This window comes from Coniosporium apollinis, assembly GCF_000281105.1.
Source record: "Coniosporium apollinis CBS 100218 chromosome Unknown supercont1.50, whole genome shotgun sequence".
In the NCBI taxonomy this organism is placed as follows: Eukaryota; Fungi; Ascomycota; class Dothideomycetes; genus Coniosporium; species Coniosporium apollinis.
The window spans coordinates 156704-183015 of NW_006913312.1; the positions used below are offsets into that span (position 1 = coordinate 156704).

General features: G+C 54.8%; 10 protein-coding genes across 10 annotated transcripts; 3 read left to right on the forward strand and 7 right to left on the reverse strand.

The window, feature by feature from the left end:
• Positions 1-469: 469 nt before the first annotated feature.
• On the forward strand, positions 470-1537 carry W97_08215 (uncharacterized protein; the record flags this gene model as incomplete). The annotated part of the gene is made up of 1 exon (XM_007786084.1): positions 470-1537. One exon carries the CDS (start codon positions 470-472, stop codon positions 1535-1537), a length of 1068 nt encoding a protein of 355 aa, XP_007784274.1.
• Positions 1538-2007: 470 nt separating this feature from the next.
• Positions 2008-2745, forward strand: W97_08216 (uncharacterized protein; the record flags this gene model as incomplete). Its single annotated transcript, XM_007786085.1, has 4 exons — positions 2008-2080; positions 2139-2227; positions 2283-2399; positions 2473-2745. The coding sequence occupies 4 exons, from the start codon at positions 2008-2010 to the stop codon at positions 2743-2745; spliced, it is 552 nt and encodes a 183-aa protein (XP_007784275.1).
• Positions 2746-3947: 1202 nt separating this feature from the next.
• W97_08217 (uncharacterized protein) lies at positions 3948-6990 on the reverse strand (the record flags this gene model as incomplete). Its single annotated transcript, XM_007786086.1, has 3 exons — positions 3948-4790; positions 4863-5826; positions 5876-6990. The coding sequence occupies 3 exons, from the start codon at positions 6988-6990 to the stop codon at positions 3948-3950; spliced, it is 2922 nt and encodes a 973-aa protein (XP_007784276.1).
• Positions 6991-8068: 1078 nt separating this feature from the next.
• W97_08218 (uncharacterized protein) lies at positions 8069-9146 on the reverse strand (the record flags this gene model as incomplete). The annotated part of the gene is made up of 4 exons (XM_007786087.1): positions 8069-8571; positions 8737-8867; positions 8954-8976; positions 9123-9146. The coding sequence occupies 4 exons, from the start codon at positions 9144-9146 to the stop codon at positions 8069-8071; spliced, it is 681 nt and encodes a 226-aa protein (XP_007784277.1).
• Positions 9147-10470: 1324 nt separating this feature from the next.
• Positions 10471-13393, reverse strand: W97_08219 (uncharacterized protein; the record flags this gene model as incomplete). The annotated part of the gene is made up of 4 exons (XM_007786088.1): positions 10471-10768; positions 10873-10976; positions 11166-12291; positions 12342-13393. 4 exons carry the CDS (start codon positions 13391-13393, stop codon positions 10471-10473), a joined length of 2580 nt encoding a protein of 859 aa, XP_007784278.1.
• A 702-nt stretch (positions 13394-14095) lies between these two features.
• Positions 14096-15935, reverse strand: W97_08220 (uncharacterized protein; the record flags this gene model as incomplete). Its single annotated transcript, XM_007786089.1, has 5 exons — positions 14096-14434; positions 14489-14752; positions 14810-15271; positions 15328-15761; positions 15809-15935. 5 exons carry the CDS (start codon positions 15933-15935, stop codon positions 14096-14098), a joined length of 1626 nt encoding a protein of 541 aa, XP_007784279.1.
• Positions 15936-16344: 409 nt separating this feature from the next.
• On the forward strand, positions 16345-18133 carry W97_08221 (T-complex protein 1 subunit zeta; the record flags this gene model as incomplete). The annotated part of the gene is made up of 4 exons (XM_007786090.1): positions 16345-16386; positions 16437-17790; positions 17852-18042; positions 18101-18133. The coding sequence occupies 4 exons, from the start codon at positions 16345-16347 to the stop codon at positions 18131-18133; spliced, it is 1620 nt and encodes a 539-aa protein (XP_007784280.1).
• A 466-nt stretch (positions 18134-18599) lies between these two features.
• W97_08222 (nicotinate-nucleotide diphosphorylase (carboxylating)) lies at positions 18600-20026 on the reverse strand (the record flags this gene model as incomplete). The annotated part of the gene is made up of 4 exons (XM_007786091.1): positions 18600-19185; positions 19423-19563; positions 19670-19725; positions 19856-20026. The coding sequence occupies 4 exons, from the start codon at positions 20024-20026 to the stop codon at positions 18600-18602; spliced, it is 954 nt and encodes a 317-aa protein (XP_007784281.1).
• Positions 20027-20485: 459 nt separating this feature from the next.
• Positions 20486-22119, reverse strand: W97_08223 (uncharacterized protein; the record flags this gene model as incomplete). Its single annotated transcript, XM_007786092.1, has 3 exons — positions 20486-21755; positions 21808-21906; positions 21971-22119. 3 exons carry the CDS (start codon positions 22117-22119, stop codon positions 20486-20488), a joined length of 1518 nt encoding a protein of 505 aa, XP_007784282.1.
• Positions 22120-24487: 2368 nt separating this feature from the next.
• Positions 24488-26157, reverse strand: W97_08224 (uncharacterized protein; the record flags this gene model as incomplete). The annotated part of the gene is made up of 9 exons (XM_007786093.1): positions 24488-24533; positions 24595-25158; positions 25211-25248; positions 25300-25322; positions 25387-25525; positions 25593-25615; positions 25682-25761; positions 25814-25848; positions 25939-26157. 9 exons carry the CDS (start codon positions 26155-26157, stop codon positions 24488-24490), a joined length of 1167 nt encoding a protein of 388 aa, XP_007784283.1.
• Between the last annotated feature and the right edge of the window lie 155 nt (positions 26158-26312).

Below are 26312 nucleotides of genomic sequence, written 5' to 3' on the forward strand. Positions count from 1 at the left end.
CGCGACAGATGGGACGTCGCGAGCTTGCGCCGGAGTTGGGAGATTTTCCTTCTCCGAACGCCCAGGTACGCGGCGCGACTTCGGTTGATGTCGCAAGCTGACGTATGCCGATCTCGGATCTCACAGCGTCGTTTTCGGCATCACCACCTGCAGAAGCTACACCAAGAGCCCAAACAGTGTATACAGTATATACAAACAAGGTGTGATATCGACGTGGCGCGCTCCACTACCTCATCTCGAAATATATAGTTCCTCATTCGTCGCACCTGTGTCACCATATTGTTGGCAATCTCAGTTGCGCGATAGCGCCTCCTTCCACCCATTTCCTCTTTCTTCCTTTGGCTTATATCAGAGTCCCGCCTGCGCTTCTTGCCACGTATCACACAACTGAACGCCAGACACGGAATCTACAGCTGAAGTTGAACGGCCAGCTCATCAGCTTCCGCCTTAAGTTCACGAATCCCCCAGGATGAGGATACGCATCCGCAGCCCGTCGGGCGTCTCGACGATCAACCTCTCTGCGTCTGCCACAGTCAGCGACCTCCAGTCCAGCATAACAAAAGAGACCTCTATACCGGCCTTCGACGTCAAATTCGGCTATCCGCCGAAGCCACTCGACCTCACCCAGTTCGACCCAAGTATCAAGCTCAGCGATACCGGTCTCAAACTCGACGGCGAGCAGCTCATTGTCATCGCGCGCGACATCCAAAGCGAGATCTCCAGCTCACTAAAAGGCACGACACCCGCCAAGAGTGAAGCAGCCAGTCTACCCGGCTCCAAAGCAGCACAGGTCGTACCACCCAAGCCAGCACCTATACCCTCAGAGCCATACGACCAACCCTTATCCCTTACGCGCAAACCCACAAGTAAAGACATGAAGGATCCGCCCGAGATCCCCGTCCCCACGCACGACGCAACAATGGTCCTCCGCATCATGCCTGACGACAACAGCTGCATGTTCCGTGCACTAGGCTCAGCCGTTTTGGGCGACAGCCTAGACAGCATGCACGAGCTACGGTCAGCGGTCGCGCAGGGGATCCAGGCCGACCCGGACCTATACTCGGAGGCCGTACTGCAGAGAAAGCCTGATGACTATTGTCGCTGGATCTCGAACGCGGATTCCTGGGGCGGAGGCATCGAGCTCAGCATCTTGAGCCAACACTTCGATGTTGAGGTCTGCAGTATCAACGTGCAAGATCTGCGCGTAGATAAATTCAGCGAGGGAAGACCGAGGAGGATCATCCTAGTCTACTCAGGCATACATTACGATACCATTGCGTTGAGCCCGAGCGAACCGCCGCATCGGAAGGCGGATCTGGGACCTGAATTCGATATCAAGATGTTTAGTTCGTATGATGACATCATCCTTGAGAAAGCAAGGGAGCTCTGCAAGGTATTGAAAGAGAGACACTACTACACTGACACCACTGGGTTTGACATCAAGTGTGATGTCTGCGGGTGGCAAGGGAAGGGCGAGGTAGCTGCTCAGCAGCATGCAGAGGAGACATCCCACACAGCGTTCAGCGAGGCCAAATAGGTTTAGGTGGACTCCACAGATACAGCCTACAGGGCGAGATGTATCAAGGCGTCTTGAAGAGGCGCAGACTTTGGCGTCCACTTCCTGTTTTAGCAATGCGTGCTGTTCATCTTTAATCTAGGCATAGAGAATCTCTGGGACCGGTGGTGCTGACGGCATTGTCTGGTGATATGCTTTGAGCGCAACCGCAAGCCGTTATGATGAAGTCTTGATTTCATTGGAGGTGCAAACACACTTTAGGTACTTAACTTATCGTAACCAAACCGCCAATCCGTAGAATGCTAAGGCATTCCTCGACGAGAGCGAAAAAGGACATATCAATGCACAGTTCGCCCAGTGGTTGGCCATGTAGTGATTGAGACCAGCAGAGATTCTCACCTGGCTTTTTTTTTTCTCCGGGGCCAATTCTTGGATAACTTCCTGATATAGCTGTTCTCACAGCCACACCACCATCAGGACCAATACGAGACATGGTCACAAAACAAAGACCAGCCGGCACAGAAACCAAGACGCGCCGGAAAAAGCGCAAAGCCCGTACCGAAGGTAAATCATCATCTCCATGAATTCATGTCACCTGTAATCTCTGATATGCGATATTCAGTCTCCCCATCGTCCCCCGAAAGCGACGGCGGCAGCAGCGATGGCGAAGCAGAAAATCAGAATCCAGTAAAAGCTACCCCATCTCCAGCGGTAAGACAGAGTTACCGCTTCGGTATGAAAAAGGTTTGCTCACACCCTACGGCAGACTCCCAACCCGGCACCCGTTGCAGCCGCGAAGAAAAAGCCCAAGAAAAGCGAAAAGGCAGCCAAAGCAGAACAGCCCCGATCAGCAGCAGCAGAACCAGCAGAAACATCAGCACAGGTCTGTCCCTGACACCATTTCCGCACACACCCCGAGTCCAGTGACCGCCACTGATATCCAACGTTGCCCTCAGAACCAACCCTCAGCCCCGTCCCCACATGCATCCTCACCAGCACCACCACTGTCGGCCCCAGCTCCCCCAACCCAACAACGACCCCGGCAAGGGGAGGCCTTCTCCTCCTTCTACCTGCGCAAAGTAACCGCCGAGCTAGCCGACGACCTAGACAAGGTCCGGCAGGCTGGTGACTTCAGGGCTCGTACATCGCTGCCTATGCTTATCCACGCACTGCAGCAGGGCGAGGCGATCTTCTCAGCGGAGGAGAAGGGGAGGGCTTGGAGGGGGTAGGTGGGGTTAGATCCGACTCGGCTGTTCTATGCGTGGCCTCGATGGGTAGGATTATCTGGGGAGATGAAGGGGGTGGGTGGAAGGGGTTTCTGTTGGGGGGCTCCGCTAGGTGAGGTGGTTCGGCATGACTTTGCGGTGACAGTGTAGGTCACGTACAGGGGAGGAAGGTTGCATGGAATGGAAGTCGGGTCGAGTAACGGCGCACGCCAGCATCATGGCACGCATCGCGGTATCCCATGGGGAGGGTCCTGGCAGAAGCCAATATCACAATGCAAATCCATCAAGGAAACCGAGGAGCCTCTCGAACTCTGTTCGCATGTCCATCTCCGTAATTCTTCTACAAACAGTGTTTTGCGACATCTTTACTGGGAGATTACGGAGCTCTGATGTCTATTCTTCAGTTCTTCATTTTTGATGCCATGTTGTAGGGATTTACAGCTACAAAGATCTCTAGGCGCGAGCGGGTTTTTCTTTAAGAGACTGAAGTGGTGGCTCATGAAGGAGCGGGTCTCGTGTTGAAAAACGAAGTATTCTAGTAAGAGAAAGATGATCAGTGTGCAAGCAGAGATCGGAGCCTTACATTCAAGCTCGTTCTCTTGGAACCCATTCTCGCCCGGAAAGGGGGAGCTCACGGTCAATCAAGACTCATCTAAGAACACTCTTTTAGACGCTTCTGCTTCCAGCAGTGCAGTTGCTAGGTATAACTATCCTACTCAGGAAACGTATTCGCACGAGTTATCTCGATTTGAAAGGTCAAGCTTTCTTTAGGAGGCCTTTCCACAGCCGTGCAGCAAAACTGCTTGAACGATCGCCCAACAGCTCCACTTCCCAAGCGAAACACCCGTGGCTAGCAATAATACACACATGTGAAGAAACATAACACACCGACAGCCTTCCGTTTTCATGAGGAGCGGGGTACCTCTCCACAAGACCTAGAGGAACTCAGGACAGAAGAGATGGTCTAGTAGGACGACAAGGAAAACCGACACAGCACGCCTAATGCCGTATGCCTCGTGCATGCTGAGCGCGGATGGTATAGTGCAATTGCCTCAGACCTGGATCAGAGGAACAAATGAAAGAGAAAACGCCGGAGTCCCCTAGTGCGCAAGTGGGAGAAGTCCCCGCTATACGCTCGAGCACCAAAGAATGAAAGACACTAGGACTTCGAAGGTTCGAGAAACGACGACGAAGAACCCGCCCCCTCAAACAACCGTCCTTGATACCCTCGTATCGACCCTCAATCCCCCCTCCCGCATGCTTTCCTTCACTCTGTCCGGACTCATCGTAATCCCCTCCGCCACGACCGTCATCGGCGGGTCCCGCGGCAGGAGCTTATGCCTCTTCCTCCCCCTATCATCCTTCGGCGGTGTCGGCGGCGCCTCATGCGAGGACCTATAACCGAAGTTCTTCGGCGGCGTACGCGGCCTCTTCTCACTCGCATCCCACTCGCCCACGTCCTTGGGCGGCGTCGGCGGCGGCTGCTGGCCCATACTCGTGCGGCCCTGCAACCCGCCTCCTTCGGCATTGCCATCCGCAGCCGGCAGCGGCGGCAGTGGTGGCGTCTCGCGCTCCCTCTCTCTGCTCTCCCCGCTCCTCCCTCCCGTGCTCGCCGACTCCGCCGCCTCCTCGACAACCGGCAGCGAATACCCGACCCCATCCCCGCGCTCTAGACTCGGACTCCGGACCGCCACCAGCGTGCGCTCGGGCACGTCCTCCTCGCTCCCCCGCATGTGCCGCCGACTCTTCTCGGCCTGGCGCTCCGCCTTCTCCATGACGCGGTCCGTGGGGGTGCGGTGCATGTTGATGCCCGCGAGCTTGGGGTCGTCGATGGGGGAGAGGCTGACGGTGCCGTCCTGGGTGTCGACGAGGACCTGGCCGGAGGCCTGGGCCGCCTTCTCGAGCTCGGCGCGCTCCCTGGTTTTGGTGATGCCGGAGATGAAGCGCACGAAGCGCTCGCCGTAGCGGTGGGGCGGAATGGCGGAGATCTGGGACTCGGTGTTTGTGAGGCCTTTGAGGAAGTGCTCGGTGCGTTTTACGAGGCTGTACTGTGTGGGGTATCGCTGTTAGCATGTCTCTTATATCTAGAAGAGGAATATGTAGGGAGGGTAAAAACTTACGTAGGTCAGGCAGTCGATGACGCCGAGGTAGTAGATCTCCTCCCCTGGACTGTCGTCTTCATGAGTAGCCCGAAAGCCGCCATCATCAGCATAGAAGTACGATCGATTAGGTTGCTGCTCGACCTCGTCCGGCATGCGGCTTGTGCTCTGGTCCAGCGGTATCGGCTTCTGACTTTTGATAATCTGCCGCAGCTCCTTTGCCTTCCGCGCGTTTTCCAGCTTCGACGGCGTCCGCGTCAACACATTGGCCTGCGGTGGGTCGTCTGCATCTTCGCCGCCGGGCTGGAAGACCTGCAGCGTCTTGTCTCGTAGGTTCTCTTCATTGCCTCGCTCGAGGTCGTGTATCCCAACGAGAAGCGAGTAGTCCATGATCTTGAGTCGCTTGAGTAGCTCTACGTCTTTATTGATTTGGTCTAGAAACATCTTCTTCTTCGTCGGACCGAACTCGAGGTGAAGGTTCCTCCGTAACCAGTTCAGGTCTTTCAGCGTTGCTCGCGGGTTCTTCTCCAGATCCTCCTCCTTGAAATCGCGGCCGATCGTCGACCCTTTCAAGTCGAACGTTCGATGAATGTCTCGGTGCGGTGGGAAGAGATTATTCATAACCACAAAGTGGATCTTGCGGCCGTAGGGTATTTTCACTCGATGGAGGCCGTAGAATTGAGACAACAAGGTGTCCGGATTGGCTCTAACGTGATCGTAGTAGTCTCGCAGTATTTTCCTTAAAAACTTGTGCTCGGCGTGATGGATGGTCTTGATGATGTACTTGTAATCCCTGGAGAAGTAGAAAAAGCTTCCGCTCTTTCCTGGCGATCCCAGCTCCGAAAGGATGTACTTGCTGGTGAGAGACATCAGGTAATCCGCAGGGTCGAGCCCAAAGTTCGCACGCAAGTGCCGGAAAACCCAGGGTGCGTAGTCCTTGAACTTAAAGTCGTATTTCGCCGAGGGTGTCAGTTCGTTGCCGGTGCTAAGAACAATCAGCATCACATGTGTAAACACTCCATTGGAATTCCTACATGTCAAAGGAGAACTTGTGCCGCGCCTTAAAGTCCGCATCTGTTAATTCCCTGTCCATCTTTGCGTTTGTTCTCGACACGGTAAACCGTATCCCAGTCAGCATATTATACGCAGTCACCCAGTTAACGTGATTCTGGTCCACTTTCGTGCCTACGACTACCCGGTCATCGTCCTTCTCTTCCTCCCTCTTGCGTTTGGCACTAGCCCGCTTCTGCCGTATGTGCTCTGTCCATCGCGCTGCATCTTCGTCTTGCAGCACCTCGTCTAGGTGCATGTCTGAGTGTATGGAGCGAGTGGTGCGCCGCGCAAGCGTCATCGACCCTCGCCGTTTGGTGGGAGTATTAGGAGAAAATCGACCGGTAGCTGAGACGACGTCTTCGGAGCTGTTCGGCAGGTCGCGGGACGCGCGTGATGAGGTCGAGACTTTGGGCACTTCGAGCGTATGACGGTGTTGTAGACGCCCAGGGTGTTGGTGAGAAGCGGTAGGGGCGAGTCCAAGCCCAGAAGTGGGCGGATGGATGAATGCGGGGGGTGAGGATAGTCGATGTGGTGATCGGGGAACGCGCAGAGAGCTCTCCGCTAGGTTGGAAGGCGGCGGCTGTGGGACACCGCCATTACTGGACGAATGGGAAGCTTCAGTGCTTAGAGGGACAGAGGGTGAGACTAGCACTGGCTTCGGTTCTAACGTGCCGTCATTGGCAACAGGCGCAGCCAGCTTGACTTCCGTCGCGCAGAGGCGATGCTCCTTGACCGTGCCCTTCGTAGCGAAGTAGCCTTCATCCCTCGTAGCCAACCTGCCCACGCCGTTCATACCACTTATGTCCGATCTCTTCTCCTGGTTCTCTACACCCGAGCTACGACCTGTTGCTATCGACGTAGAGCTGGATTTTCGGGAGACCGTTCTGTCTCGCTCGGAGGGGGGCCGTCCATTGGGCAAGGAATGTATGCTACCGTTTACGCCATTGGGGAGCACGCCATTCGGTTGCTCCTTCGCTGGAGGCACTGTGTCAAAAGGCGACGGTCTGTCTCCTGATTTTCGTCCGACATGGCTGTAAGAGGAGCCTGAGCTGGTGAAAGCGGTGCGGTCTGGGTCCTCTGCCAGAAATGACGGCATGTCGAGAGAGTGCAGCATGTATATGTGGTCAAACTGATGTTATGCCTCCCTGGTTGTGTCGCTCTGGTATCGTCCGGTACTGTACCGTAAACGAGTCGCGGTTATGAGGTTCGCGGTGATTGCGGGAATAGTTGAGAGCGGCCGGGCCTGGGCTTCCGTAGCAACGACGATTCGAGGGGGGAGCAGGCCGGAAGGGACAGACAACAGGGCCGCATCGAGGTGGAAGGATTATGATAGGCAGTAGAACATGGTGTTTTCTGGAGATGAGGACAATTGCTGGGCCGATGTCTGTGTGTTGTTGTATCGATACTCTGTTCTCGCGCTGTATCACAAAAGCACGAAGTTCCAAGATTAGCCCCGCCAAGAAAGAGGGCTGATGAGAGCCGCAGGGAAATCCGCAGGGGGTCACGCCTCCGGCCCGTCGGGGAACCACACCTCTAGCCAATATCTGTTGCTGCTGTGGTGTTCTGCCCCTTTCAAATGCATGCTTTCGGCAGTGCAATCAAATGCGCGTTGAGTGGCGGTGGATGGCGCTGGAAACGAGTACATGGTCGACTCTTACGGTATCATAGATGTTTACTATCACAAGATCGTCAAATTCTTCATCTGCTTGAAAGCCTGGAAAGCAACGCTGATTCTGAGGGGTGGTCATTGCATGTTCCTCTGGCGCTATGGGCGGTCGCCTGAGAAGCACCAGTAAAAGGTCACGAAGCATCGAGTTGCGACACCGCGCTGAGGTACGCTCAAAAGAGTTGGAATAGGTCAAAAGGCTATACCATGCAAGCAAGCCTGGGGGCCATGTTGAAAAATTGAGAAATCGATTTTCATCTATATACCCAACGACCGTCACGCGCTTCCTCAGCAGCATTACTCCATACGCCACCCTAGACAACCGATCGAATAGCGAAATGTGCCGGAAGACCCAAGTATCCATCACGCCTCACGCTTTACCCCCCGCCCAGCGAACAATGGCAGCACCCACCATACGCCTGTACCTCATGATCCTCCCAGACATTGCTCTGGCATCAGACACCAGCGTACCCTACCATGAAGAGAAAGAAGATATCCACATCACCGCTCATGCGCTGGCTTTCTTGGGTGTGGCCTTCTTGGGGGTTGCCTTCTTCGCAGATGTCTTCTTCGTTGCCGCAGCAGCCTTACGTGTTGGTTTGGCAACCGCGGCAGGTTGTCTGGACTTGGTGACACGGCCGGACTTGGTCTTGCCCAGGACGACGGCAGGCTTGTCCTCGACTGCAGGAGCAGGGGCAGCAGTCTTGCGTGGTCGGCCAGCATTAGCCTTAGGCTTCGCGGTGTCGGCCTTCTTCTTGGGAGCAGCCTTGGAAGCGGTGGCCTTCTTTTCAGGTGCGGCCTTCTTAGGTGCTGCCTTGGTAGATGTGGACTTCTGTGAAGACGCGTCAACGCACGAACTTATCATGTTAGGCCGACAGCATCTTACCTTGGCAGGGGCGGCCTTAGCAGGAGCCTCCTTCTCCTTCTTTGCGGCAGGCTTCGCAGGTGGTGATGTCTTGGAGGCGGCAGGCTTCGCATCCTTCTTCGCAAGCTTCACGGGACCAGAAGGACCTTAGAGTAGAGTCAGTATGGGAGAAGAGAGATCACAGCGATTGAGGTTGAGGAATTAATGAATTGGTGCAACAAAGGCAAGACGCTATCGTTTACGACGCGAGAAGATTCATTGCGAGGATTGATGAAAGATGCAAAAGGTGTAAAAAGACGCGGTATACGTACCCTTGGGGCGCGAGAACACTCCCGCATCCTCACCAACCTGGAGAGCCTTGCTGATGTGGTTGCTGAACTGCGCATCGGTGGTGGCGCCGAGGTTGTTGTTGGCTTGGATGTACTTCTTGATTGCCTGACGGCTAACGGAGCGAAGCAGGTCAGCAGACAGCTCCTCGACGCGATGCGGACCACACGGCGCGCTCAAGGCGGAAATAGACAAACTGACCTGCTACCATTGCGCTCTTTGAGCTAAAAAGCAAGATGGACGCGTCAGCAAGCTTCCAGTAAGCTTCACGCGTCGTGCGACCTGAGCGTTGGGTGTAAGGTCGGCGACGTTCGACGGCTCGTCGCAATTTCCATCACCGATCGCTTTGCGCCTGAGAGAGTGGACTCACGTTGAGGATAGCTTCCTTGATCATGTCTATAGGAACGCGTCAGCAATGCTCGGCGACCACAGCAATGCTTTCATGGAAGTTGCGCGACAGTTGGGTTGAGCTGTGAGTGAGGTAACATGCCTTGGTATGAGCCATGAGCGGGGGCCGCAGCGGCAGCCTTCTTCGGCGCAGCAGTGGTGGACTTCTTGGGAGGCATTGTGGGATATTTTGATACGAGCAGATAGCTGTAGTGTTTCGCTTTCGAAAGAGGGTAGATGTCCTGCTGGTTAGTGATGCGTTGTTGTGAGCGGAATTCCTGGATAGTTCGAGTGCGGGCGCGTGGGGAGGAGGTGTCTGTTTATGTAGCTCCGCGTCCAACGTCAGGCGCACCCGCAATCAACTCTTCCACCCGTCGAAGTCCGTGCACGTACGTTAAACCTGTTCGGGACACGATTAGGATTTCTTGATACCTTCAGATCACTCTTACCGATTCTGCGGCCAGCGGTATTTAAGTGTTGTAAGACGATCGGGTTCGAGTTTGGCGCGTCGTCTTGTCCGAATTGCTCGTTCCCACTTCAAAGTCTTCCGCCTCTCTTCGTGAATATCTCCGTTTCACCTGGTCTATCCCCGCTGTCCATTTGTTCGTCACGCTTCAGAGTGCTGGCCTAATGCTTCTCTGATGCCTCTACAGCATTGCACGTGTCTATTCAGAAGGGCGTCTAAACCCCATTTATCTAGATAGAATTACCATATCTAGATACTGTAGTTGATTCCTCATCTTCGATAGATCAGCGGATCTCACCAGAAGTTATCAAGATAACCTAACCCGCACGTCCGCACAGCCAGCATACTTCTCCGCGGCTCGCGCGGGTTTACTAGTAATGTGTCTTTCGATCGATCTACTCCCGCAAAGCAACAGATTTCAGTCTCATCTATCATGGAACTGGAGGTCACCATGCACGGGATTCGGCTTTCCTTTCCATTTCAGTGGAAGCTGTGCACCTGAAGTCATAGACCACAGCAGCGAGCTCTACAGCCCACCACCCTTCTCCCATAGTAACTGTCCTTCCAGCATCATCATTCAATCCGTCAAGCCTAAAAGCATCATATGGCTCCGTAATTCCCGCGACAGCTGCCAACTATGTGCATATCCTAGGATAGTCGAGCCGGGAATCGAAAAGCGGGCCTACGTAGCATGTTTCTGTTCCACATTGAACGATTTAGAACGGCTGCGCTTCAGTGGTGTCGGTAATAGTTCAGCTCGCTTCATGTCCACCTATGAATAACATCCCCCATATCCAATACACCCCCAACGCGCCAAAAAAAAGCCGCCCTCATAACTCCATCCCTCCCCCATCTCACCCCTCCCTTAATCTCTCGGCCGCCTAAAAGGATGCGCCTCCGTATTCAACACCCACCGATCCAAGTCCACCTCCCCTTCATCCGCAAACAGCAGCCAAAAATACTTGAGCGTCTCCGCGAGCCAGAAGCTCTCCATCGTGTCCGCAAGCTCCGGATGCGCCTTCGTAACATCGTCGATGGCGCTGTTGCCAAACTCCGTCCGCGTTGCGCCTTGGATCGCTTTGAACATGCGCCAGCCTGCTTCCCGCCAGTGCGGGGAACCGGTTATGCGGTACATGTAGAAGACGGATTCGATTGCTTCGGGTCTGCGCGAGGAAGAGGTTAGTTGGGAGATCTGAAGGTGGGAGGGCGAGAGAGAGGAGGAGGAGGAGGAGGTCGATGAAGAGGCTAAGGGGAAGGGAGAACTCACCTAAGGATGTACTTCCGCGCTGGGATTTGGACGAATCCCTTGGGAAGGCGCTCCTCTGCGATGCGGGACTTGACGTACTCTTCACGCGAAACCGGGGGGTTTGGCTTGTAGATCGCGTCCATGCTGGCGGAAGCGGCTGCGAGTGGCGGGTCAGGGAATGGCGCAACGGGCGTCGGTGGGTCGTTCTCTGGATCCCAGGTCCCGTCCGAAGTCCCGTCAAGCTGTCGTTTATGCTTCTTCGTTTCCCTCTCTTCATCTGTTTCAGGCGCGGGCGACGCAGTAGGTTGAGCGACGACAGCGGCCGTACTTTCCACCCCGCCAACCTCGGCCGTCTTTTCCGCCTTCATATCAAGCGCAGCTTGCTTGACCCTCTGCTCGTAGTACGCCAGCTGCCCCTTGTACGCATTTATCCTCGATTCCTCGAACGGATCCAGAATCTCCCACCACTTCGTCTCGTTCCATTGGCAGCTCTTCCGGTCCTCACATGGCATCATGAAGAGCTGCTCCGGCATGATCCCCGAGTTCGTCGCGTTGTACGCCCAGATGCAACCCTCGGTAAGCTTGGCCGCGATGTCGAGGTCCTCCTCACGCTCGAAGATCTTGGCGCCGAGCGCAAACATGCCGCCGGCGAAGCACGTCAGATGCCCGCCCTCCGCATCGAGCCATGGGGCCGGCTTCTCTCCTGCTCCTGGCTGATAACCCGTATTGTAGGAGCCGGAAAATAGAATATCATCGCCGTCGGGTGTCATTGGCCGGAAGAGGAGTTTCTCCTTGACGACCTCGATGGCTTTTTCGTACATTGTTCTGTACTTGTCTTCTCTGCCGCCAAGAAGGAGCCACATCTTGGGCAGATACTCGTATGTGGAGTCTGCCATGCCGCCGAGGGTGTACTGCTCGCTTGCCAATCCGGAGGAGGACTCCAGGCCTTGCGAAATGCAGAGGGGCTCGTCCACGATGGGCTGTTCGGGCTGCGACTCTAGTTGGCGCTTGTTGAGATCAGACGATGCAACGCTATCTTCACCCCCACCGTCAATCTCGGCTCCCTTGGCGACGGGGTAGACATCCTCGACCGGCGCCGTATCTTCGGGCTCGTCGGAGATAGGACGGTGTGGTTCGGTCTGGCCTGGTATCAACGGTCGGCCATTGACTCCCGGCACTCCTGATAAATGGCCCGGGATGTTATTTGGCAACTGAACCTCCGGTCTCTGGCATCCCGATGCATCAACATAGGTGGGCCACATCCCTGGCAGCCTAGACCGGTTCTGAAACTCTTCTAATGCGTCCGTTATCCGAGCGACAGCATCGTAGTATTTCGGTTCTTTGGTGATTTGCGCAAGTCTTGTGAATTCCAGCGAGAGCGAGCCTAGCTCAGCAAGCACGACACGCGTCTGGGCGCGAAGTGATTGGGACGCGTGTTGTCTGTAGATAGTCAGTGCCGTAGACACCTTGCTCAAACCCCTGCGCCTTACGGTCTCCAATAGTAGAACGTGATCGGCATCCGATTAGGCGTATCAAACGCCCCCATCAGCACCTCTGCCAACTCCACCGCCTTATCCAGCAGGCTCCTGTATTTTCCGTCGCTCACATCGTAGGCCGCCAGCAGCCCTCCCAAATACCTAATCGTCGTCTCAAAAACGGGAATATCAGGCCTCGGGGTTGTCGTGAACTCGATCTTCTCCACCGCTTTGATCGCATCCTCAAACTCGTCCTTCATGCCCATAATCCATAACGTGTCCAGCGAATCGACCAGCGTCGCGCCCCACCCGCCAAACGGATCCTTGTAGCCTCCAGACACGGGCGAGAGCTCGTCTTTCATCCATGCCTTTGACTTGTAGCCTGACCATGCGTGTCTGAATGCGTCCGTGATGACTGCGAGCTTGCCTTTGCGGTCCTCCTCTTCTGGCCCGGACAGCTGTTTGAACGAGTGTTGTATCTTTGGTATAGCTTTGGGCGTGCCTAAGGGGAGCTGGATAGTGCTCGTCACAGGAAAGTGCTCTTCCTGTCTCTCCCAGTATATGGGCACGACGTTTGGTGTGGGCTCAACCTCAAGTCTGCCTTCCCCAACGCCCTCAACAGGAGCGTCGGCGAAGTGGGGGTTTGGGCGCGCGGCGGGTGGTATAGTGGAAACATCGTCGTCGGGTTGTGCAGGTGGTGTAGCCGCTGAGAGCGGTGTAGCGGCTGATAGCGGCTTCGGTGCTTCGGAGGAGATAGGTATACTCTGGGCGGGTTCCTTGGGTGACTGCCCCGGCGGAGGGGCAACCTTTGTCTGAGTATGTTCCGCTACGGGATGTTTGATGTCTAGAGGATCGCTCTCTGGTGCCGGCGGCTTTATGCGCTCAACGGTCTCGGGTTCTGGCTTGAGACCAATCTGCTCCTTGAGGTTCTCGGCGCCATGTTTGAGGGAGTCGGGGGCTAGGGCAGATGCAGCGTTCCAGTTGCGTGCGCCGCTGAACTTATAAAAAGCGAGGACTGTGAGTATAGCGAAGGCGACGAAGATACGGTATCTGCGCAATCGAAGCATCGCGGCGGCGGTTGAGAGCGGCGGGGGGGACAGACCCGAGTCGCGTGCCCTGCTGCCGCGGCTGGTAGTGGTCTGTTTACTTAACGAGTGGACGGGCACATCTACGGCGGTGCACTCTCAACAGGCGTAGGAGGGGACGAGTTTACGTCTGCAAGCTGGTGGAAGCAAACGGGTGTAATAGCGGCTCTCACTATGGAGTTGAAACTGCCCCTGCAACCCTGGGGGCGCCCATCTGCACCTCCGCATGACTTGCATACCGCGCTGTCCGAAAAGAGCAAGCCGATCGCCATGTGTCTGGGCCACCATCTTGGCTCTCAGCGTGCAGCATGTAGACCTCGCTGGCGTGCACAGCACGAAATTGGTGACTGAACTCCTCAGGGTAAATGATAGTACCAACGCGCTACCTTCAGCCTAGGCGAGATGGAATCCCGTGTTAGTAGGTTTAAAAGCATTATTTGGGGTGGCCAGCTCATGTTCGATCGTAGTGCTGTTCGGCAGATATAAAGCTACTCTACGGGCAGATAGCAGCCGAAACAAACGCCATACACAGTCACCTACATGCCCAGAGACTGGTATCCAGTGCCTACCGCCCAAACGCCGCGCGCCGGAAGTCGTACATTAACATCACCAATAGCCACGCCATGCTAGGATGCGAGACTAGCAAGAAGTAGCAGAACCAGGGGCAGAGCAAGGGTGGCAGGTTTAAGCCTTGCTCTTCTTTTTCTTCTTCTTCTCCCCATCCACATCAGCTTCAGAGTTTCTCCTTTTCTTGCCCTCAGGCTTCTCCTCCTTGACGCCATTGACCTCACTGTGTCGCTTCTTCTTGTCCTTCTTCTCCTTCTTGGCCTCGACGTCAGCCATCTCTACATCCTCGGTCTTGGACTTCTTGGACTTCTTCTCCTCTTTCCTCATCTTCTTCTGGCGCAGCTTCTGCTCCGTAGCCGCAGCCGTGACACCATCCGCCATCTCCTCGTCGCTTGCGGCGCCCGCGGTGGGATCCGCGATGTGTATATCCGCGAGAACGGCGTCCATTGCGGATTTCTGTCATGATCATTAGATCTGAATATCCGCTCTAACTACGTGAGCAATACTCACCATAGCATCTTCATTCTTCATTGGCGGCTCCCCGCTGGCATAGAAGTTGATCCTGTCCTCCACCTGCTTCTTCAGGGCATCACCAAACTTGGTTGTTGGCACTTCAGAGAAGTTGTCTATGCGACTCGCGATTGAGCACTTGTTCGCAAGGAACCTGCTGATGCGTCCCTTGTTTTTCTGACCGGTCCTCCCGATGAAGCTTGAGTGATAGATCAAGCCGTACTTGGGGGTGTTTCCCTTCGTCTTCAGCGCCCTGAAAAGAGCCTGTGATTATGCATTAGCGTCTAGTCCGGGTCACTAGAACAACGGCAATAATCTCACCTTCTCGGCACCCAAAATCTGCACAGTCGAAGCAGGGTATTTGGACAGATTAGTCAGACTGCCAGCCTTTGAGATTAGCCGCGCGCCAACCATTTCACCGATCAAGGTCGCCAAGTTAGGTGCAACAACACTCATCTTCGATACGAGGTACGCGTGTAGGCTCTTGCGATAGCCAGCCAAGGAGACAGCGCGCTTGGCAAAGTCGAGAACGTTCTCGAGATCGGTCTCTGAGATATCGCGACCCATACTCACGCGCGCCGCATCAATGATGCTCTGAGCGACCGACTCATCGTCGTTGACGACTGCGGCCAGGTCGTGTAGCTTGTCATCGGAGAGCGTGGTTTTGTTGCCGACGAAGAGCACGAGCTTGGCGTAGGTTGCGTTGTCGGAGACGATTTTGATGAGCTCGGGGAAGTGCCAGGAGTACCATTCGCGGACTCTCATCGAGAAAGTATTAACAGCCTTACGAGGGATAGATTAGACGCGTGCTATAATTTCTCTACATCGCGTTCACTTACCTTGTCGAGCTGGTCGAGTGTTGCTATAGCTTGGATGATGTGGTTGTCGTTCCGATTGATAGAGAACTTGACCTTGCCGCGACTGTACGCATGTCCAAGACCAAGCTGCGCCTTGTCAATATCCCCTTCCTGCAGTTGCTTCAACAGCTTGCCCGCATGCATTCTGACACCTCGTAGGAGGTCTGCAACGACTTCGCTGGTTTCGCTCGTCTCGCACTCGAGGTTTGGGAAGGCATCCTTGATACTGCCCGCCAGGTTTCTATCCTGAACGCCGAGGACAACCTTGCTCTTCTTGCTAGCCTTCGGCAGCGCTGCCTCCAGAGTAGATTTCAGGTAATCCGAGCAGATGCCTTCCGAGATATCGTTCGCATTGGATAGCGCCTGGGTCGCATTCTGGAAGGGAGCGAAAGTGACGACTTCGACCATTTTGCCTGCTGGATGTTAATGTGAAGCTTGAGGAAAGTTTCGACGCTTTCCTGACCAAATGTCGCAAGGTCCTGCGCCTTGTTCTGCACCTCTGCCAGCCGATTCCCAATGGTGTCGCCCTGCATCTTCACCTTGAAGACGGCATAGCCGACGCTGCTCTCATAGAGGATGTAATCGCACATCCTTGCCGTATATTTTCCTCCGCTTGCTACACAACGATAAATCCGCTACGCTATGTGCGCAAAATGCTGGTCGCCGGATCGGAGCCAGCTAGATATATCAGGATATACGTATGGGCTGCCTGTACATGGGAATCAATGGGGGCGCGGAGATAGTGCCAATATATGCGGAGCTCCCGTGGGCTGCTGCGGTAAAAAACTTCGAGCTTCACAGTGAGCGGGCCCGGCGTTTCATTCTGCCGAGTCTGCAGCGTCGCGTCGCGAAAGTTTACTCGAGTACGAGAAATTTGGAACATCAGACGCCAGATGCCGGCTTGCAAACAGCTCCATTAACGCCTATCCAAGCCATCTCCTAGCTCTCACTCTTCTGTATTCGTAAACTTCAAGTGGCTCTTCGCAGAAAATTCCCACAATGTCGGCAGCGCAGTTGCTAAACCCCAAGGCGGAATCCCGCGTAAGGCACCCATACTGACAGCACCAAACAACAGCACTGACAGCTCGCAGAGGAGGGGTGAGGCGCTCAAAGTTAACATATCTGCCGGCGAGGGCCTACAACAGGTTCTAGCCTCCAATCTGGGTCCTCGAGGAACCCTCAAGATGCTTGTCGACGGCGCCGGTGCAATTAAGCTTACAAAGGACGGCAACATCTTATTACGAGAAATGCAGATACAAAACCCCACCGCCGTGATGATTGCACGCGCAGCAACAGCGCAGGACGACATTACTGGCGACGGCACAACATCGTGTGTACTCCTCATCGGCGAACTCCTGAAGCAAGCCGACCGCTACATCTCCGAAGGCCTACACCCCCGTGTCATCACCGACGGCTACGAGCTCGCCAAGGACGAGGCGCTGCAGTTCCTCGACAAGTTCAAGCTCGAGAAGGAAGTCGACCGCGAACTCCTCCTTTCCGTCGCCCGTACAGCCCTCGCCACAAAACTGAATGCTTCGCTCGCCGAACAGCTTACGCCAGACATCGTGGACGCTGTCCTAGCCATCTACAACCCACCCGAAAAACCAGACCTCCACATGGTGGAGATAATGACCATGCAGCACAGGACAGCCGCAGATACACAGTTGATCAGAGGGTTGGCGCTGGACCACGGCGCGCGGCATCCGGACATGCCGAAGCGAGTAGAGAACGCCTACATCCTAACACTGAACGTCTCGTTGGAGTACGAGAAGTCCGAAATCAACTCCGGCTTCTACTACTCCTCTGCTGACCAGCGCGAGAAGCTCGTAGCCAGCGAGCGACGCTTCGTGGACGAAAAGTTGCGGAAGATCGTAGAGCTGAAGAAGGAGGTCTGCGGGAACGATCCGAAGAAAGGCTTCGTCATCATAAACCAGAAGGGTATCGATCCGCTGAGTCTGGACGTGCTGGTGAAGAATGGCATCTATGCGCTGAGGAGAGCGAAGAGGAGGAATATGGAGAGGCTGCAGTTGATTTGCGGAGGCACAGCGATGAACAGTGTTGATGACCTGAGTAAGGATATCCTGGGCTGGGCGGGTACCGTCTACGAGCATCAGCTGGGAGAGGAGAAATATACCTTCATCGAGGACGTGAAAGAGCCGAAGTCGGTTACGCTGCTTATCAAGGGCCCCAATCAGCACACAATCACGCAGATCAAGGATGCGGTAAGAGACGGGCTTCGCAGTGTGTACAACATGATCGTGGACAAGAGTGTGGTGCCGGGCGGAGGCGCGTTCCAGATCGCCTGCGCTGCGCATCTCAATAGCGAGGGCTTCAGGAAACAGGTAAAGGGAAAGGCGAAGTACGGTGTATCAGCGTTCGCGGATGCTCTGTTGATCATCCCGAAGACGCTGGCGGCGAACTCTGGTCACGACATACAAGACTCCTGTAAGTCCTCGTGATATGAAATCCACTAGGCGAATACGCACTCCTAATGACACACTTCTAGTGGCGCTATTACAAGACGAGTACGCCGAGGGTAATGTCGTTGGTCTCGACCTGACAGAAGGAGAGCCCATGGATCCCATTCAGCGAGGCGTGTTTGACTCATTCCGGGTTTTGCGCAACTGTATAGCTTCGAGTACAGGCATCGCGTCGAATCTGCTCTTGTGCGACGAGATGCTGAAAGCAAGGCAGATGGTAAGCTGATCGGCCCTTCGATTCGAAAGCGGATGCTCTGTATGCTGACAGTTCCTAGGGCCGGCAATCGGAGCCCGGCGGCGAGTCGTAGAGCTTGCCCGAGGACCCGACCAAGAGATGTGAAAGTTGAGGTCGGTCATCTCTTCGGATCATATGACCGTCGTTGGCCGACGCCATCTCAACCTCCTTGAGTACTGCGGTTGCAGCTAGAACAGCCAAGATCGAATCGAGATACGGCGTACTGTTAATGGGGCACAAAGTATGTAGTCCTCCAGAGCAAGCAATGGCGAGGGAGTCTTACGGCATGTCACGAGGTGTACGGACCGCAACGGTCGGTGGACGGATGTCGTAGATACTTGTGCACAAGAGACGAAAGCTGGCATCACATCGATCAAACGAACCTCATCATCTAACGTCCGACGCAACACCACTTTAAACATGTTTGTCTATATTGACATGCGTAACGGATTCTTGCTATAACAGCCGCTAGAACAGACGAGGACACTGCTCGTAGCGGTGTGATGCACTCACGGAGCCACAACCTACGACCAATGCCCTCACACTTCCACACTCTCCCCCTTACCCCCCTCATCCCCTTCCTTCCCCTTCCCCTTTGGCACAACCTTCAACGAAAAGTCCACATGCTTGACCCCCTGATGAATACTACTCGTACTCACCACATCCACATCCTCATTTACATACCCCCTAACATTCCCCTCCGTCAGCCCCCCACTAACCTCGACAAGCGCCCGTCCCCTCTCCCCCCTCCCCCACTTATCCTTCAACCGCCCCGCACACCGCCCGGCCTCCTCCCCGCTAAAATTATCCAACATAACCACATCCGCCCCCGCCGCAATGGCCTCATCTGCCTCCTCGAAGCTCTGACATTCGACCTCCACTTTCACGGAAAAGCCCCCAGCGGCTTTGGCGGCGTGGACTGCCTTGGTGATGCTGCCGGCGCAGGCCCAGATGTGGTTGTCTTTTAGCATCGTCATGGTACTGAGGTCGTGGCGGTGCGGGTCGCACCCCCCGACTAGCATGCCGTATTTCTCGACGAGGCGGAAGCCGGGGGTCGTTTTGCGCGTCCCGGCTAGGGTGTTGGTGTAGCCGGCGCTGCGGAGGAGGGCGAGGAGGGAGGAGGATCTGGTGGTTGGGATGTGAGTAAGGGGGATTGGACTGAGATATTAAAGGATGGATACATGAAGAGGTGAATGGAAGGAAAGGGGTTGAGAGAGTTTTGCATCAAACCAAGAGATAGTTGAAGAAAATAGGAGGCTATGAAGATTGAGATTTGACTTGTGTGATTTGTTGCATAGACAGACTTGGACCACTGAAATGATGACAACGAGCTCATAAGCCGGAAACGGCAAAACCACTCACTTGGTCGCGATCCCCGAGCACCTTGCAAGCGTATTCAACGCTACCCGTTCGCCGAGCAGGACCTTCCGCACCGGTCCTCGAACAGTTGCGCAGTGCTTGACAGGCTTGAAAGCTTCGCCTTCGGCAATGTGCCATTCGACCCTACCACAGCCTCGGTATTAGCGCCGATATACTCCAGATCGTGAGTTTTTTGCAGCCGGGATTTAACTTAGTAGTATCCACAGACCTAGAGGGATCAACGACTCACGTGCAATCCAGCTGCCTGAAGACTTCGTCAAAGAAAGGCACGCCTGCCAGAACGCCCTAATGAACTTCAGTTCAGCTCCAGAGCCCTCTCTTTGATCTGCTGTTACTAAATCTCGAGATCCACGTATATAGAACAAAAGGCGTTTTTCGGTATAGAAGAAATCACTGGGGCAAGGAATTAATCTACCTCGCTCTTCCCGAGCAACCTCGCCTCCGCCATCTCCTCCCCGACCACAAAGCCGCCGTAGTCAAAGCTCGGCGTGTCTTCTTCCAGCCACTCCGCAATCATACGCTTGTATGTCTGGGGGAGCAGATGCGCGACGGTGCCGTGCGCGGGGGCGCCTTCCGTGATTGGCATGTTGAGTTATGGTGTAATGTTGACAGCACGGCTGAAGACAATTGCTCCAGATGTTCCAGATACCAAGATCTTTACAGTGCTGGCGAGAAGCCGTTGTCGGTGGAGGGCATGGAGGGGCACGAGGGGCTCAGTCGCAGGGATGATGGAATCCGCCGATCCGGGTCAGCCCTACGAGGCGTGATCGGGATGGATGTGACCTGAACCTGTCGAGAAGTTTCAAATCGTGGAGTAGCCCAGTACTCTGAGATTCCAATACCAAGGAAGGAGCAAATAGAACACGCAGCAGTAGCTTTGAAACTTTTCTCGATTGTGGTTATCAACCCTCCACTAGTCTTTGAAATCCAAAATACAGCAATGCTCAGGATATCTCTGGAAACACAAAACGCTATCCATCTAACATTATAACCTCCAAACCGTTCTACCACTCATAACCAAGCAAACAGCTGTAAAGGTAACGTTCTAGTGACCACCAATCTGGCCCTTGGGAATCGGCTTGATCCACGCAACCGCCAAGTTTATGCCAATCATCATGATGCCCATAATCCAGAACACCCTCATGTAGTTGAGACCATTGTACCGGAAAATGATGGCGAATATGATACCGCCAAAGTTACCAGCCGCACCAGTGAAGCCGGACACGACACCGTTGGCATGAGGATGCACGTGTGGCACAAGGGAAAAGTTGAGGCCGTTGCCGCCCTCAAGGAAGAAAGCCATACCAGCAACGAGGCCGAACATCGTGGAGTGGTCTCTCGAGTTGACCTTGCCGATGATGATGAGGAAGACGCCGGTGATGACGCCATATACGTGGATGAGGATCTTCTTGGACCAGACCCTGTCACCGCACGCGTGGTAGATCTTGTCGCTGACGAAGCCACCTAGGGGACGGAAAAGGACGTTGAGAAGACCGAACATCGCGGCCCAGTTACTGGCGGTCTGGAGACCGAGCTGCGGGAACTGCCGGCCGTAGAAGGTGCCGAGAATGCTGTTAATCGCCAACTCGCCGCCGAAAGAGCAGAAGTAACCGGCACCGAGGACGATGGTCTGAGGCGAGATTGCGACCTTCATGATCTCCTTAAATGTTGGCTTCTGGATGACTTCGCCGCGGGCCTCTTCGACGGTGTGGTCAACAGACTGGGCCTCCGCATCCATCTTCTTGTCGGACTTGTCCTCCTCGGAGTAGTTGGGTGACTCGGTACCAGATGTCTGCCGGTCGGCAAGGTGACCAGGGACCGGAACGACGCCGTGTGATACGCTGGCACGGCGCAAGATGGCCTCAGCAGCAGCCTGGCGCTCAGACCACTTGCCAGTCGGGCAGTCAGGGGTCAGGAGCAGCATAGCAATGGCGGTGCTTAGGATGAGAACACCAGGTACGATGAACGTAACCCTCCAGGCGACGTGAGGAGTAAGGCCATTATGGACGAGGGACTCGTAGACGGCAGGCATAACGAAGTACGTGATGCCACCACCGGCATTACCAATACCGCCAGTCAAAGCATTGGCCGACCCGACAACGTGCTTGTCGAAGAAGCCAGTCGTCCAGACTTGGCAAGGCACGAATGAACCACCGAGGATGCCGACAAAGAACCGGAGCGCGAGGAGGCCAGAAGCATTGTAGACCGCGCCGGCGAGGAAAGTCGGGACACAGCCGGCAAGGAGGCATCCTGCGAATGTCCATCGAGGACCGAATCTGTCACAACACGGACCAGCAACTAGACGGACAAGAAGGCTATCTGAGTGTTAGAGGACGGTGTCATGTCCAAGCACACAAGGACACTTACGTAGCTGTCAAGGCAACGATGTTCGAGTTCGCGACTTGTATTTGGGTGAGGTGCAAGTCCGCCTGGATGATGTCGTGTAGAAGCGGTGGGAACGCATACCTGCACCCCAGATCAGCCACTGCTGCGAGCCACACACGGGAATGCACGGCTGCGTCAGACTTACCAGGACCAGAAAGCAATCAAGAAACCGAACCACGAGAAGAAGAACACCCGCCCATAGACGTTAATGGGGTTGAAGACTGGGATAGAGTAGGCCTTCTGGTTGATGGGGTTGATTTTCGGCGCCCGCCATGCTAGCGAGATGTCGAACATATTGCTGCTTCCTCGCCTGTCCCTGATGTGAGTGTGGAGGTATGGGATGAAGAGGAGGGTCCAGTTGAGATCTGGGGTGGTAATCCAGAGAGTATTGTCACGGAAGCTGATGTGGTCCCATGCCAGTACCGCGCGCTCTTCTTTATAATCTGACCTCTACAGTGACGCTGAACGGCATACAGAGCATCTCCGGTTGATCTCACCTTTCACCTAATACCAAAAGCACATATCCGCGGGTGATCCCTTCTGTCGATCTGGAGGGAATGTCTGGAGGCAGCCACTGCACAGACTGCTGCCCCAGCAAGCCTTGGCTAGATAAGAGCTGGCGCTTGTGATACAAGACGCTGAGCTCGGGTGGCTTGCGGAACCTTTCTGCTGGACTTTGAAGATCTCGAACAAGACTCAGATGCACCAGCCCAGCGCTTGATCCTAATAGCGATGCTTTGAATTAAGCATCCCAATGCCTCAAGCCGCCGATAGAAATCTCTCTGGGCTCAGAAACTGCAGAATCTCGAAGAGAGTCGATAGAAGAACATTATTGGACGACAGACTGTTGGAAGGACGTTGGACTGCCTTATCTCCGCCGCCCTTGATAGCGCGTCTCACCGTGCGTTTAGCAGGCCCCATCCATATTTTCTTATCAGCAGCAGCAGCCAAAGTTGGAAGAAAGATATCGAGGGCATGTGAGTTCTTTTCCGCGGCTCCCTGAGGCAGAGCAGGTGATGCTGGTAACGAATAGTATCCTATCGTGCTTGCGGTCGCATTTTTCTGTGCCCTTGGCCTACGACAACTGCATAAGGCTCTATTTCACCCGCAGAAGCTCTTGAGACCAAATGACGTCTTTCAGTTCTTCCTGGACAGCTTCAATGCAGAACCACATTCCGGTAAGGCTTGTTTCAAAATGAGAGCGCGCAGCATGAGGTTGATCGACGTCGGCACGGATCTATCTTCGGAAGGTCAGCGATATCAGCCCTCTACGATGCGGAACCATCGACGGCATCCGCTTGCTAGTCTCGACAGAGCGATCTAAAGAAACGGCTTGCTGGTCTACAAAGACACTTACGGAGCTTGTCCGCCGAACCATCCAGAGGCCTCACTCTGGATAGGGCAAAGCCGGGCCGTGGTGGTGAGCATCCCGAGAACCGTTCCTGGCGCGCCACAGGGTAGCTGCTGGGCAGCGGCAGTCCCGTCTGGCCTGCCTGCAGATTCTCTAGTCGCTGCAGGGCGTGGGGGCTGGTATCTCGTCCTCGTCTCTTATCTTTGACGTTGGGATGCTCCAATGAAACGTGGTGTTGCTTCCGTTGAAGATGTTCCGAGATTGTGCCTTACGACGTCGATCAAGTCCGCTATCTAAAGGTCACGTGTTCATCTCTTGGCGGAGCACAGGACAAGTGGCCTAACAGGGAGTGTATGTTGTCATTGAATAACATGTTTGAGTTCAGGAGCGCAACACAGGACTGTGGTCTTTGATTGCGTGATTTGTATATGGATTTCGCTCCTGCAATGCCTCCAATAATGCTCCGTCATACAGTTTGATTTATGGCGCTTGACAGCAACGGAAACGAAGCCCTCAGAGACGGAGGGTCAAAATGTCCCCCGCAAGAGGTTTGACCCCAGTCTCGATCCTACAACAGCAGTCCGGAGATGCTTATGCCAAAGCCCTAACAGAGGCTTGTTACTACCACTGAGCCCAGCTCTTAACGTGAATCGAGAGCTTCAAGAAAAGGAATTGCAAATCGCATGCATCCTTGTAGTTAGTGTTGCCAGTGTGAAGCTTGATAAGAGAACCGTTGACAGAGAGTTGGAGAGCATGTTCTCCTCGGAGCTGCTGAAGCCACCAGAGCCACGGCAGGGTCCGCACATCGTTTTGTGGCTGGAGGGGGTGGAGTGTTAATGCGCTCCCAGAGACAAGCACTGAGACTGGGTGGCCCACCTGGAGCTGACTGGCTCCTGGAACGTCTTTTGACCCACGGGCTCTCCACAAAATCCCTAGCTCTTCTCGCAAAACCAGGGCGATAATGAACCGAGTGCGCCCGAACAAGACCCAACGCCTAAGATCGCGCGCATTATGTGGAGTACGCCCATCTCTATGCGCATTTCGTAATGTTTTCTCTCCGGAGCATGGTGCCTGCAGACTGATGCCTGTCATCCAGAATGATGCGATGAGTATAAAGAACAGATTCCAACGCGAGCAGCGCCGCCATTTCGAGCGCCGATGATGCAGTCATGGGCTGTCAGAGCCTCTCAGCGCCTTACTCCTAAGAATGGATTGAACTTTTCCTTTCCACCGAAACGCCAGCCGAATGTGGAGAGGGTCGTGAGGTCATCAACTCTGGATGATAGCGCCGTTAAACACATGCACTATCGTTCAAGTGCTCGTAGCGTTCTCAGGCTTCCGGCCCCATACCACGTATCTGTCAAAAGGTGTCAGATCGACTGGAAACAGTGCCGAGAGCGCCAGTGACGCATGCTCACATCTTGTGGTATGCATGGACATTCCTGTCCGAGATGGCCTTCCTGACGTTCACAAGATATACTTCGATCTCATCCTTTGTCCAGCCCAGCCCGCGATGGAAGAAGGCCAGACTAAATGCTTGTAAGCCGTCCAACAAGCTGCTCTCGCTGAAGCGTCCCAGCATCTTCAGCTGCGGATCCCTTGGCCAGGCGTTGACAGGCAGCTTATACACCTCCTCGTGGACATCTACAAAGCCGGCCTGCTCATACCACCTCCTCAGCTTGTTCGCGATCCTTAGCGGCCGGCCCAGCTCCATTGCAGCGGCGTCTTGGGTCTTGGTCCACTCTGCAAAGGCGTAGTCGGAACCCATAGTGCCGTCGTCGCAGTATACAGTGTGCATATACTCTTGTGATTCCATCCAGCCGCCGGGTTTCAGGTAGCGGAATGATTTGCGGATGACTTCCCGAAAGTCTTCGAAGCAGCCGAGGAGCACGCGGGTGTGAATGTAGTCGTAGGAGTCGGGTTTTATCATCCAGTCCTCTTCCGCGGCGTCGTCGATCACGAACTTGACGTTGGGTGGATACCTGAGAAAATATTAGTAGCGTATCGAGACCGCTCTCACATGACTGAGTATACCAGTCAGGCTGTATGGGTGAAAGGTCGGTTCCTGTGATCTAGTAGCGCCGTTAGCAACATCCAGTCAGCGCAAGTCTCAGTCACAGTACCTCGCATCGGGGAAACTGATGCCCTGATCGCCATCAGTATCCTCTTCGTGAGTTCCTCCAGCAGTGCCGCAGGGGACGACGACTAACCCATCTCTATGGCCCATTTTCCCGTGCCTGTACCGATGTCCAAGATCTTTCTCGGGTCTTCCAGCGGCGCATAGAAATTTCTCCCGCCAAACAGAACCTTAAGGATCTCGAATTGTAGGTCGAGGCGCTCGCTCTCGGACTTTCATACTGTCAGTAGCCGTAGTGTGGTAAAGTGGGCAAGTGGGCGGTCGTGACTGGTGGTATACCTCGTCGTTCGGGTATAGATATGCTGCGTAATAGATGCGTTAACGTCTGTCCGATATATCGCGAGCGCACAGATATGGACACCACTCACAGCCCGCCTGGTATCGATGGTAGGTCCTCCCATTCTCCTTAACGTAGTCGAAGATGCTCTGGTTTACCGACTTTGTGCTGCTGGACGGTCGTCAGGGAAGCTGCGCGTTCCCGAGACCAGGGACATACCTACGTGTTACAGCTCTCTGCGACGTCTGAGTGGTCTGACTGTGCAACAAGACATGTCAGCGGCGCTGGATTCTACCGGGGCACCTTGTGGGAGCTTCTTAGGTGGCCACTCCATATCCCGAGACGTACATCTGCTTCGATGATCGCTTGCGGAGATGCCGGGTCGATTGAGGATGAGTATGTGGAGGCGGGCGCTGGGGGAGGACTCAATGACATGCTGGTGCACGGAAAGGGAGCAGACACGAGGCCGTGGTAACGGTATTTGGTGCTCGTCGGATATCCCAGCGGGAAGGTATCGAACGAGAGGAACCAGAATGGCGGGTTCGGGCGCCGTAAATGGAACGGCATGCTGTCACGGGGCCGGGCCAAGGCGGAGAGGCTCTCGGGAACGGAAAAGCCCCGAAGATGCGCGAGCATCTCCCGTGCCCCCCCTGCAGGAAGCCGGGAGGTTCTCGATGGGCCTTCCCACCTGGGCAGCGCCAACACACCGTCTGCCCCTCACC